The following is a 12,883-nucleotide window of genomic DNA, read 5'->3' as shown; positions in this document are numbered from 1 at the left end:
CCCTACCAGTCGCACGGTGGCGCATCCGGGCCACCGCGTCCCCGGGGCTAACGGTTGCTCGGCCTCGCCGTTAGACGACACGAGGACTCACCTGCGCCGCTTTCTCTCTCTCTCTCTCTCTCTCTCTCTCTCTCTCTCTCCCTCAGGCCGCTCTGTCACCGACGAATCGATGCAGCCCGACTAGCCTCTTCCTCCTCTTTCTCCTCCCCCTTTCGGCCTTTTTGCTCACTACCTCAACGGCCATCCCTGACGCGTCCGATTAATTGATTTTAATTGGCCCTGGATGATCCTCGGCCCTCAATCGTACGGATTCCTCGTCCGATTCCTCCTTACACTTGGGATCTGGATTATTGTATTACGGTACCTCGGTCAACCTCTCGATGGATATCAAGCCTTTTTCGGCGCTTTTCTTCTCTCCGTCACCCCCCTCCCCCCCTCCTTGCCATACGTTTTTCTCGTCGCACGCAAATCAACTAGACTGTTGCCGCGCTATTAAAGCTGAGCGCTGCCGATTTGTGAGCTGGTGAAAGAGCCGGGCGTGACGACACCTTCCCCTTGCTTTTATCTTACTCTCATCTCGGTCTCGAGAGTACTGTAGGGTACTCGTGCTTGATTAAATTTAGACGCGCTGCAATGAAAAGGCGCACGATACAAAGCTCGCTTCTTACTTATTGACGGAATATTATATTTGCAGCACTAGTCGGTTTAAACGGGGCCACTTTCTTTTTGACAATGCATGTTGGCATTTGCTTTGATTAATATCGACGCCGACAAAAAGTAAATCTCCGATCTACGGGTTCTGCTCTAAGTTTATGAGTCTAAACTCGACATCACCCAACTCTCTATGGACCTACCTCGACGCTTCCTATCCTCCAAACAAAGTTCAAATAACATTTATGTATTATAAGTATATCTTATAAGTTCCACTGGTCCACGCAATATTTTGCCAAAAAAAGTATTTATTTATAATCACACGGAAATATCGTATCAGAGCATAATTGCACATTCGTAGATTAGCCGTAGATTAGAATAAGATTATGTTGGAACGCAAGAAGAGAGTGAGTTGCAAATTACATCATATGCATATTTATGTTGGATCACGAGAATTTTTATAAAAATACATCGTTAACGGCGAAATAGACCAATCGATAACAAATATTGCCCTTAGAAAAGTACTATTTAACGAAAAGTGCGCCTAGATAGTCTTTATTTGGGGAAATCATTGATGACTGTACTAATCACTCTTTGAACTTATTGCTTTTGGTAATGACCGATCTAAACGCATAAATTAATAATGAACGCCCGGTTTACGTTTGATAAACTTTAAAAAATTCTTCTTTAACCATAAACTAAACGAACGAATGCTTTTATTTGATATTTATTTTACAGCGACGCTCAATTTCAATTAATAAAATGTATTCTCGGTCCAAAAAGCTTAATTTTTGTTTAAAGGAATTTTTAACGTACGTCTCGCAACAATTTTAATCCCACGAAGCATATTATGTTTATAAAATACGTTTAATTAGAATATCTTGAAAGTAAAACTATATAGGCCTTTGTGAAATTTCCATTTGAAATACTAATTTATCTAAACTGACTTCCCTAATCCCCCATATCGTGGCTACTAATTAATTAAGGAAGTTATCGATCCGATCTTAAGTACGCCTCTAAAGGTATGAAATCGAAAATATTGTATTAAATTGCAAGGCACATCGAATAAAAAAACTTGTGTAACTCCCTACTCCCATAATAAATGCTATCGAATGAGAATTTCCTTTCCAAGCCGATTTTTCATTAAAATTCAAGCATCAAGATAAACGCAGTTACATTATTTACACTGATTTAACAAATCTAAAAACTAGAACAATATATGAAGAAGAGAGGAAGAAATGAGCGGACAGATCCCCACCATCTCCTACCTCACTCTACGATCTTCACTCGTCAGCTCTGAAACATTTATCAAAACTACAGATCGACGCTCCCGCGCCATAAATTATTCAAGCCTATCTATGAGAGAGCCAGAACTCGTACTCGCGCACACTATTTTATTGATTTCTGCGTGAGCAGTGCGTCGCGCGGACGAGAGAGAGACGGAGAGAGAGAGAGAGAGAGAGAGAGAGAGAGAGAGAGAGAGAGAGAACGTAAATGTAAATCGCTGCGAGGCAAGAGTACAGATTACGGATAAGCGAAATCAATTTGCAAACTGCTCGAACGTCGTGGAATCACGAGGAGAAATGCCAGCAACGCTCTCTAAATTTCTTAAGGCGGAATTCTCATTGTTCGGGCTTATGTTTCAGCGTTTTTCATAATCGAGTCGCGTTGATCTCAAATTGAAAGTGAATAATCTTGACGTTTAGCTGCTTGACGCGATGCTTTCATTTCCGTCGACTCAGCATTTTTCGTAACAAAGTACTAACGATTCCATTTTTACACATTTAACCTGCCACGGACTTATATTTTCTATGTATGTATTTGTACTTTTTACGAACGGGTAATACGTAAATAAATATGTTAAGGGATACGATTTTATCATTCTGGATTGTAATAATAATGGAAGTAACTGTCAATGCCTCTAAATGAATGGGTATTTATTTTAGCTTCAAGTTCAAGAAAATGGAGTCTAAAAATCCGGTGATTATTGTGAAAATTACTTTTTCGTTGTGAAAACGTTTTGAGAAAAACTACCGAATAAACGTTCCGCTTCCAAGCTATAGTAATAGAAAGTTATTTCCATATAGTATAAAATTTTTAAATTTCGCGAATTCTAAAAATAGAATTATTCATTTTATTAAAAAAGTAGAAGGATGTTTTATAAATTAGAGAAGTTTATAGGAGAAAGTAAAATTCTCATGGCTACGAGAACAATTTTCCCTAACGAAGTTGCAATTTCAATCCAGCCAATTCAACCTTCACGCTAGATTAAACTAATGATTTTTACTCGAAGCAATTAAAGAACCGATAATTGATGCATACTTTATCGTATTTAATTGTAGAAACATTTTTCGTCTTATTCCACTCGAGGTATTTGGGAAGAAAAAATTACAAAATAATAATTTTAATTTTCTTTCGCCATTTTAAGGTTTTTTTTTTTTTTTTTTTTATTTCGTGTTCTTCTTTCATTTTTACTCAAAGCTTTATGTAAAATTAACCAATTTGACGTATAAAAAAAATTATTACTGTCATATTATTGCTAGTAAACTGTTTCTTAACAATTGGCAATCGCGTGTATATTCAGTACTGAAAATGCAAATTGAAAATATTTTGAAACTTAAAACTTTATTTATTAATAATATTAATTCTTTAATTAAAGTGCAATAAGTTATATAGACGATTTAAAAATTTTCTTACAACTTTATTGAACGGATAAGAAGAGCGAACAGAAGGTTAACAATACTACGCTTTTCAATAAATTTTGCCCCACGTCATTTTCAACGTACGGCTTGCTACACATATTTTTCAAGCGCACAAATATACATTGCAAAATTGCTACGTTGATTCGATTGGTTAATAAAAAATGTATTGTCCGTTCTTTGAAATGAGAAAAAATTAATGGAAGATTTGTAATTTACTTCGGAATGTCTTTAGAGATTCGAATGAGCATGGTTTTTTGCAAGCATGGTTGTTGTATGATTTTTACTCCTCAAATTTGTTGCTAAATGCTGCTTATTTAATGCATGTAATATAACCACCTGCTTCCTCCACTATTATTTAGTACTATTAAATTCTCTTTTTAAATATTTTTGTTTTATTATTCGTATTACATTATTATCAGCAATTATATAGTTAATGAACCTATTAATAGTCGTTCTATTCTCTCGTTCATTACTATAAAGTCAACTCTTTATTACCCATGTCGAATCTACCACACGTGATAGATAAAAATAACCTAACAATGCTATCTTTCATTGGAAAGTAATATCAATGTTCGCAAGTATCATATTGAAAAAGGAAAAAACCTTATCCTAATTACAAATATGCGTAGCGACTACTTTTTAGCATGTCAATAAGTATGAATATCTTACTTATATTGAAATTAAGGATTTCGTGTATTATCTGATTATGGCAGCCGTACAGTGATGTTCTATTGTGTGCGAGTTTACGAGTTTGTGAGTATTCTTGGAAAATTACAAGCGGCTTGTCGTGACATCGCAAACTAAAAGGGCGCGTGTTAGAGAGAGAGAGAGAGAGAGAGAGAGAGAGAGTGAGTGAGTGAGTAAAGAAAGGTAGGTGCTGCTATGACTCGGTGAATATCCTTTTTGAGAATGCGTTAGCTGTAAAGTCTGTTTGCACGTACCGAAATTGCTGACTTTAAAGTCTCAATAATAAATGAACGTTGAATGTGCATTTACGAATACTATAAAACCTTTAGATAAGATTTACAAGATTTATGAATTTGTTAAAATTCTATCAGACATTAGGTTAAAGCCGTTATTAAGGTACCTAGCATTTTCAAAAATCTTCTTAACTACCCTTTTGAAAGTATTATTGTAATAAAAATTATCTCCCAATCTAATTACACATATATCATATTAAGTTTCTTGATAATTTTAAATATCCTATTTTAAAAAAAAATATATAAAAAATAAAAAAAAATTCAAACTCAAATTCAAGCTCTTTGTAAAAGAACGAAGCTTAGCTCGGTAATGGAGAATTATCTTATAAATTGTAAGAAACTGCTATCGTAACAAAAAATATCATTCTTTGGGTAAAAAAAAAAAAATAATCTGTCAATTGTCTGTCAAAATAAGCCTTACATTTAAGAATGAAACAATCACGCAACCATTACCACAACTAAATATAAATACAATTTCACCATGAAACGAATTATTGGTTTTTATATCCCATGAATCATTGACATATCGCTCTATTGGCTGCTAAATTAAATATTTAATGAAAAGCGACGCAATTTGTGGTATTAAAATCAACGTATCGTTATAAACCGAATTTTAGGTCTCTGGATGTCTCCAATAAATTAATTAAATATTTTTCTACCTATCCAAGCATCGGCAAAGCCATCGTTGCCTCCTCGCTACATACAATTTTATAATCCAACACAGCCATCCTCGTAATATAATGAAACTAATTTGGATTATTAGCGTTGACAGTTGGATAATAATATATTTAAAACAAGCTTGAGAGTCAATATTCATTTGACTATGTTGACTGTTTATCTTCGACTATAATCGCGATGCAAAGCCGTAGATAATAATAGATTGAAAAGTTCGAGATAAGTATAATTGAGAAGCGCAGTTGGAAATACGAAATACTCCAGCCAACAACAAATTTCACTTAAGATCCGATAAGATTGCAGCCGACAAATACTCACCTCCTTGTCAACGTGACAATAAATCCATAAAAAGCGCTAGATCTTGGCCACTCTTAAAGCGGCCCGGAAAGCCCAGGAAAGCCATAGTAATAAGACCAAGGAAGGCCCATCGCGAACCCTCAGAGACGACGAGAGTCTCGCACTCGGGATTGTCCAGCTAAAAATGCCTAATCCTTCCCCCCCTCATACTTCTGTTTCAGAACAACACTACGCGGCCGCGGACTCGAACAGTTCCACGCCCGCCAAGAGTTTCGTGCCGTGCAAAGTCTGCGGCGACAAGGCGAGCGGATATCATTACGGCGTCACCAGCTGCGAGGGTTGTAAAGTGAGTTTCGACCTATATTTCCTTTTTCGCTTTACGATCGACTGGGACGGCGGTCGTCTCTTACCTCGGCGCCCATTCCTCGACTCCGCAGCCCGGCAATTTCGTAGCCTCGCCTCTCTCTCTCTCTCTCTCTCTCTATCTCTCTCTCTCTCTCTCTCTATCTATCTATCTCTATCTCTCTATCTATCTCTATCTCTATCTCTATCTCTATCTCTATCTCTATCTCTATCTCTATCTCTATCTCTATCTCTATCTCTATCTCTATCTCTATCTCTATCTCTATCTCTATCTCTCTATCCACTCTATCCACTGTATTCGCTTAGCGTTGCGAAATGTGTCAGGGACTGGCCGGTGCGAGCTTGCGAAAAACTTATATTTCACTTCACGCCGTACGGCTAATTCGGCCGTACTTCATAAGCTTGAGATTTCGATTTTATTTGCTAAGAGCTGTTTACTGCAGCAGTTTACTCGAGTGGCCAACTTACTTTATTTGAAAATTAATGAAACGTATGTCTGTTACACCGCTTGACCTATTAATCTTATCATATAGGCTTCGTTCGCTAAAGCAAAAACAAACGGAAAGAAAAATAAAGCTGGCAAACAATTGTCCTCGCACCTCTTACTATTGAGATAAATATTAGCTTATGTCATTATCGAGGTATTAAGTAAATATTTAAAACTTGAATATCTCTCTAAAATTCCTAAAAAATCAAGAGGAACGTGTATATTTTGTGTGTGTGCGCGTGTGCGCGTGTGCGCGTGTCGCGTGTGCGCGTATGTATGGATGTATGTAATAGACAGAGAGAGAGAGAGAGAGAGAGAGATTATTATATGTAGATAAAGAAAAAGAGAAAAATTGAACTTCATAAGTCAATTGTTTGATAGATATCTCTAGAGTAATAAATGCCTTTTGTCTGTGCTAGTGTTAGTGTGTATGTGCGCGCGCGCGCGCGCACGCTCACCTATGTACGCGTGTGCATTATAATGATTAGTACTATGTATGTACAACTATAAAGTTAGATAAATAGACTTGTGATAAATGGTTCGTTTTATTATACCGAATGAAACAAACAAAATACGGTTGTATAGTGCATTCAAATATACTTGAAAACAAGTTGTAAATCAATGTTCTGATATGCTTATTATTCAAATTAATCAACATTATCAACGAATTATAACAGAAATATAATGGATTAAATAGAAATGGTAGATAAACTCTTGATCAAATTAAAAATATTAGAAATATTAAAATCAAATTAAAAAAGAAGAACAACGTTGCCATAAAATCTGAAAGCAAGATAAACATATTTTCCTTTATATTGATCGTTTATCTTTTTGTTATATATATATGTGTGTGTGTGTGTGTGTGTGTGTGTGTGTGTGTGTGTGTGTAGGTGTGTGTGTGTATGTGTGCGTGTGTGTGTCTTTATGTATAAATATTATAATTTTAATAATAAACTCCATTGTTAACGTAGCTACTTGACAAACTTATCAAAAAACATAAGTTGAATTATAAAAAGTGTGTAAAAAATAATTCATGTCTATTGTCGATTTGTTTCAACTTTAGCGTTTATAATATTATAATTATGTGAAATAGTACTTAATGATCTCGATGAGAAATCAAACTAAAATATTATAAAAATTCATTCACTCAACAGTCATTCTTGTAGTATCATACATTAATATGTAAATTATAAGAATGTGAATGTAAATGTAGAATTTATGCCGATGATATTTGTAATTCCATGACTTTGTGTATACGATAAAACTTGGGCATAATTAATATTATTGACAATAGAGTCTAGTAATATTTTAACTAATTTTATCCAACGATAAGATATTTATTTTACACGCCATGTGATTATTAATAACTTAATAGCTTTGCATTTCATTCATTCACAATCATTCATTAGCACTAATTAAATTTATTAAATTACTCAAGTCAACGTCTTCTCCATATAAACTTATTTAGTCGACATTTGCATCTGCAATATATTACCTCTCGACCATCCTTTTACAAAGCCATTTACAGTCATTCTAGGCACAAAATTCTTCTTTATTAAATTATTGAAGATCTCAGCGACATGCCGTTGGAATGGGTACGGTGAATAATTGCCATTTTATAATTCGATTGGACGAGCCATTTTCGCACGCTAAGCCCATTCTTATATCGACAATACTTACTTTAATCTGTGTAAGCGACTGATCATTTAATCCCACCAATCGGTATCATCCGAGTTCAACGGCGTATACGTACATGTGATCCGATCCTTCTAATCTCTGTGTGCGTTCGCTTAGTGTCTGTGCGCGCTATCGTGGGTTTATGGGAGCGAGTTTGCGCGTGTATGAATCTGTGGCTGCGTGTCCGTTTTCGCGTAGGCAAGTGGGCAAGCGCATTTAGCCAATATCAAATGGTCACGCGCGCGTATAAATTAAAACATCATTATCGATATTTGAGCCGTTCGATCGTGAAAACAGTTCATTGGATCGACTTACGGAATATTAACATTTCATCAGCGTCACTCGACAATGTAAAAATATTGAGCATACAAAGGGCTTGACAATTATTTATTAAAACTGGTAAATGTCTCGTTGATTAGGGCTTTTAGAGAGAAGCAAAGCAGAAACATGTGATGGTAAGAAATATTTGCCTTCGAGGTTCTTATTTGTACACGAGTAGGGTTTGGTTAGGTAAGGTAAAATATTACAATTATTGACTTTATCTATTGTGAGAACGTCAAGTTTTCCATTATTGTATGGAGAAATTTTTATCGACGCGAAGCAAAAAAAGAAAGAAAGTTTATAAAGTTTATAATGAACTAAATGTGAATTAGGAAAAAAAAAATTCATCAAAATGTATTTACCTATCGATAAACTGCATTAAAAACTAGAAAGAAAACGAAAATTATAAAGAGCAATAAAAATGTAATAATATTACAAGAAAGCATGCAAGAAAAGTTTAAAGTGCTTATTATCATAACGATGTTGGTAGTGGCGATATTAAATAGAAGCTAAATGGAGTAGAGAAAGTAAAACGCAAAATCTTAATGTATCGTAGTTATTTCTAAATTTAATATTTATAGACGGTATTTGAAGAATGTTAATCAAGTGTTTCAATAAGAATGTGACTTGTTTGCTCCTCTCATAAGAATACAAACTTTTATAAACCTTGTGATAATAGTATTTCACAGCGAACGTATTACGCTACTATGGAATGGAAATTTGCCTAATTTATCAATAAAAATCAAATGATTTTACATTATAATATTCGCTTTATATTTTTACTGCCCTATTTTTTCTTCAATACAAAGTAATTTAAGTTTCTTTAATAATGTAAATTTAATTTTATCGACAATATGTAAAAGTTTTTTTGTTCTCCATACGAATTCTCGCAATCTGCTTTTCTACTATGAAAAAAAAAAAAAAAAAAACCACACAAATATATATAGTAAAATTTACTATACAATTTCTCTTTAAGCAAACTAGCTCGAAACCATTTAGCAATTATAAATGGAAAATGTGAAAAATGTAATGAAATAAAGAAATAAAGAGCATAATGCAATAAAACAAAAACAAAAAAAAAAAAACAAAAACAAAAAAACAGCCCAATTTGCTATTTGTTTATTTCTTATAGAAAATGCTCGTTTTGGATAATCAACGTAGCTATCTTGAAACTTGAAAAGCATTAGTTCATTAAGATTAGAGAGTCTAAGCGTGATGTAATGTCCAGCTTAGCAGCTAGTGGAAGATTTAGCTTTTTTTCCCTTCGCAACAACGGCTCTCCATTTTAAAATATAGTTTGCACATTGGCTGGTACGTTTTATATAAAAATTTTAAGCACCTTATCTCGAATGTCTTTAACATGATTTTATTGACGTAGCGCAACTCACGTTTGCGAATAAGTCAATCAAATCGTAGGAGCGTATGAGTTGGTATCGTTGTCTCGATTAAAAAAATTGATTAACATACTTCAAAACTTATGATAAAACTTATGCAATAGTTTTGGGCAAAGGCCACGTATACACATATCTGTTATTATCATGGAATTCGATAAGCGTTATAGTTATAATTATTATTTTTTATCGATAGGCGATGTCCTAGCTTCGGGTAAATGCAAAATTTATCGATACTGGGGATACGACATTGTCGTAGTTGCATTAAGTGTAGGAATGCGATTGCTAGTATTGCGCATTAAAGTAAAATTGTCGATATCGTATGGAGCTACTTAAGAATCATCGATAAACAATAGGAAAGCGCAATCTCCCGTAAGACTCCAATTAAAGAGAGCAATAGCCATTAGTTGCCAGAGGTGCTAAAATCCGTCATTTATCTTCGACGTCCCATCGCGTGAAAATTAAGAAAATCGCAGTATTGACATTGATTACGAACGACACGCAGACACAAACACACACACACACACACACACACACACACACACACACACCCAGACATCGCCACGGAGCGTATTCGCATTCGTGCGATCCACTGTACTCCCACCTACCCCTGCTTCCACCCACCCCTCAATCCCTTCTTGTACCCCTCGGTCCGTTTTCCCGCTCCCCTCGCCGTATCCCACGAACATCCGCGACTCCACCAACGTCGTCACGCAGAATTACGATGCCTCCCTCCTTCCCACTACCAGCCTCCTCTTCGCACCTATTATTATTACTGAATTTGCCCCATCCTTTGGCCTCGCTCTTCCCTCCCCATCTCCGTCCCGTCTAGCTATCCATCCGCTGAGGTGGAAGGCAGCGAGCGCAGACGACACCGATCGATCAGCCTTCGAGAGAGTAGCAAAAGGATAAACTCCCATCGCCGAGCCGCACTCCGGGGTTACACGCCAGGACCGGTAATGGAGCAGAAGAGGATAGAAGAGGAGCTCGATTACCGAGTAATTTATAGCCGTAAAATGGCGAAGTAACCCGACTCGCGATAAGCGAGATATTGAGTCAAGCTCTTCCATCATTCCGGGCGAGTTCGCTCGCTAGTCGTAGCATTGGAAAATCGAGGGACCCCCGTTGGCTCTGTCTTTCGTTACTTTTCGCGTCTCGAGTTTTCAAATCCGCGTCTCTCGCAGTCCTTACAACGATTAACCGATAATATAATCGGCTAGCGATCACTGATCGATCTTGTATTACGACGAGTGAGATGTTGAGAGAGCCGTTCTGGATAGAATTTTTTTCTTCAAGGGACCTTATTCCTAAGGTATCCCTAAGGTATCCGGCTTATGAATGGCTGATCGATTAATTGATTTTGTCGAGCGTTTCCTCAAGTGCCCAGAGACTAATGAAAATTGAAAATTACGTATTTGCTATCTACTGAATTTCCATCCAATGTCCGCATACTTCGAATTTCCTTTCCTATGTAAGCAAATAGTTACAAATATAGTGCGAAGCGATATTAAAGTATTTGTATCGCAGGACGATAACGGAGTTTACATTAGTCCAAGTATTCTCGGATCAATGTATTTGCCCACCATCCTTCCAAATGCTTATTATTATATTGTTTCTCAAAATCAATATATATGTATTTCATCCGCAGAGGGATAAAAATGAAAAATGTTCGCCTCGTCGATATTCCCATATTTTTTCACGTGAAATGTCAAATTCCAATTGCAAAAGTACAATGAATTCGTCGACGCTTTCCTCCCATACCGAGTCCAGACTTTCTTATTAGTTATCGAATACTAGTTATAAGCTATTAATTGCAAGTTATTAATCGTTAGCTATTAATTATGATAGCCATTAGAATTATCGGCTATTAGCTTCGAGTAATTAGTTATTAGTCGCTGGCACTATTATTATAATAATACAAATAATTATTATTATTTATTATTATCAATATTAATATTCTTGGGCGTTGTTTAAGATAGAAATGATATAAAAGTCGCTTGGGCAATCCGGTCAAAATTGACTCTTGACTCCGACGAAAATTCGAGGAGCGGCGTCAATAATGATATCCTCATCGGCGAAAGGATGGAGAAAAAATGGGTGGGCCGCGGTGAGGGGAAGGGGAAAATCGTTGGGAAAGCGCGCGTGTCCATCGAGATGAAAAGCAGTTGCACACGAATTTCTATAAAAGAACACGGAAGCCCTAAGGCCGCCGAGCTAACGGTAATTCGGTACATTCTCGTACACGTATGGGCGCGTAGCTGTTCGCGTGCGAGCGGCCATTGGCAGTTTCCTTCCGCAATTTTCTGACGGCCAGCCACTATTATTATACATTTTACGGGGAATAATTCTATTGTGGCCAGGGGAAAAACTGCGAAGCCGATATTGTTTTTCTTTTAAAGCCGATCCCCCTCCCCAACCCTATTCTCGGCGGTATCTATAGCGATCGGTGGGCAACGTAGGAAGTGACGAGTCCGCCCTAAAAGCTACGGGCTACGCCGATTCCTTCGAAATGACTATGATTAATGCCCATTGGGCTCGGAGCGTCGGCACTTATTATTTATTTATTTGAGACAAGTGGTTGAGTGAGAGTTGTGGTGAATGTGGGAAATGCCGGCTTGTCGCGCGTTCTAGTTATCCTGATTTATCATTGTGAAAAATCGGAGGACTATTATGAACGCGGAACCTCTTAGTTCGCTCCAAGCGCACAATCGATAAATAACAGAGCGAACGCGTGGTTCGTACGTTCCGGCACTTTCTCTCTCTCTCTCTCTCTCTCTCTCTCTCTCTTTCCGTTTATTATTTATTTCTTTCTTGCTTGCTTTTTTTTTTATTTTTTATTTTTTAATTTTTGTTCTTTTTATCAAGAACACGAAGCTTTTTAGTAAGCGATGTCTCTCGACCATAAAGGACGAGGGGGTATTATCTACTCCTTCCGTTGAATTTCGATTATTAAAGCTGACGGATGAATCTATTCGACGATCAAGCTCGCAGCTTTGTATATGGGACGAGATTCCCGGTTCTGCCCCTTCCATTCCGCCCACTCACCCCAGTAACCGGGGCTAACGACATTACTCCAATGCGAAATACGAAAAAAGGATCGCTCGCCTTTGCACGAAAGTCTTTACGATGTCTCTTTCGTATTTATTGCACCGGTGACCGACATCCTCTCTTATCCCGCTCTCAAAGAGTCTCATTTTGTTTTTTGCAGTGCCGTTCGTCTTATTATTTCACGTCTCTGTGGCTTGCGGTTATCTCCTCGCGGCTGAATCTCGAGACGCCCACTCGCGTGGCTTTGTCTCCTATGAGAGGGGAGGGGCGGGGAGGGGCGGGGAGGGGCGG

At 37.0% G+C, this 12,883-nt stretch overlaps 1 protein-coding gene across 1 annotated transcript in view; it reads left to right on the top strand.

Annotated features, from left to right (window-relative positions):
• The window catches only part of Eip78C (Ecdysone-induced protein 78C), a 203,445-nt gene that overhangs the window by 163,546 nt on the left and 27,016 nt on the right, over window positions 1-12,883 (top strand). The window contains exon 3 of the mRNA XM_011506159.1: window positions 5,527-5,651. Coding sequence (XP_011504461.1) covers window positions 5,527-5,651 — 125 coding nt within the window. The remainder of the gene's footprint in view (window positions 1-5,526; window positions 5,652-12,883) is intronic.

This window comes from Ceratosolen solmsi, unplaced genomic scaffold (genome assembly GCF_000503995.2).
Source record: "Ceratosolen solmsi marchali unplaced genomic scaffold, CerSol_1.0 scaffold7, whole genome shotgun sequence".
NCBI lineage: Eukaryota > Metazoa > Arthropoda > Insecta > Hymenoptera > Agaonidae > Ceratosolen > Ceratosolen solmsi.
Note: the sequence above shows the minus strand (reverse complement) of the source record. Positions and strands in the feature narration are given on the sequence as shown.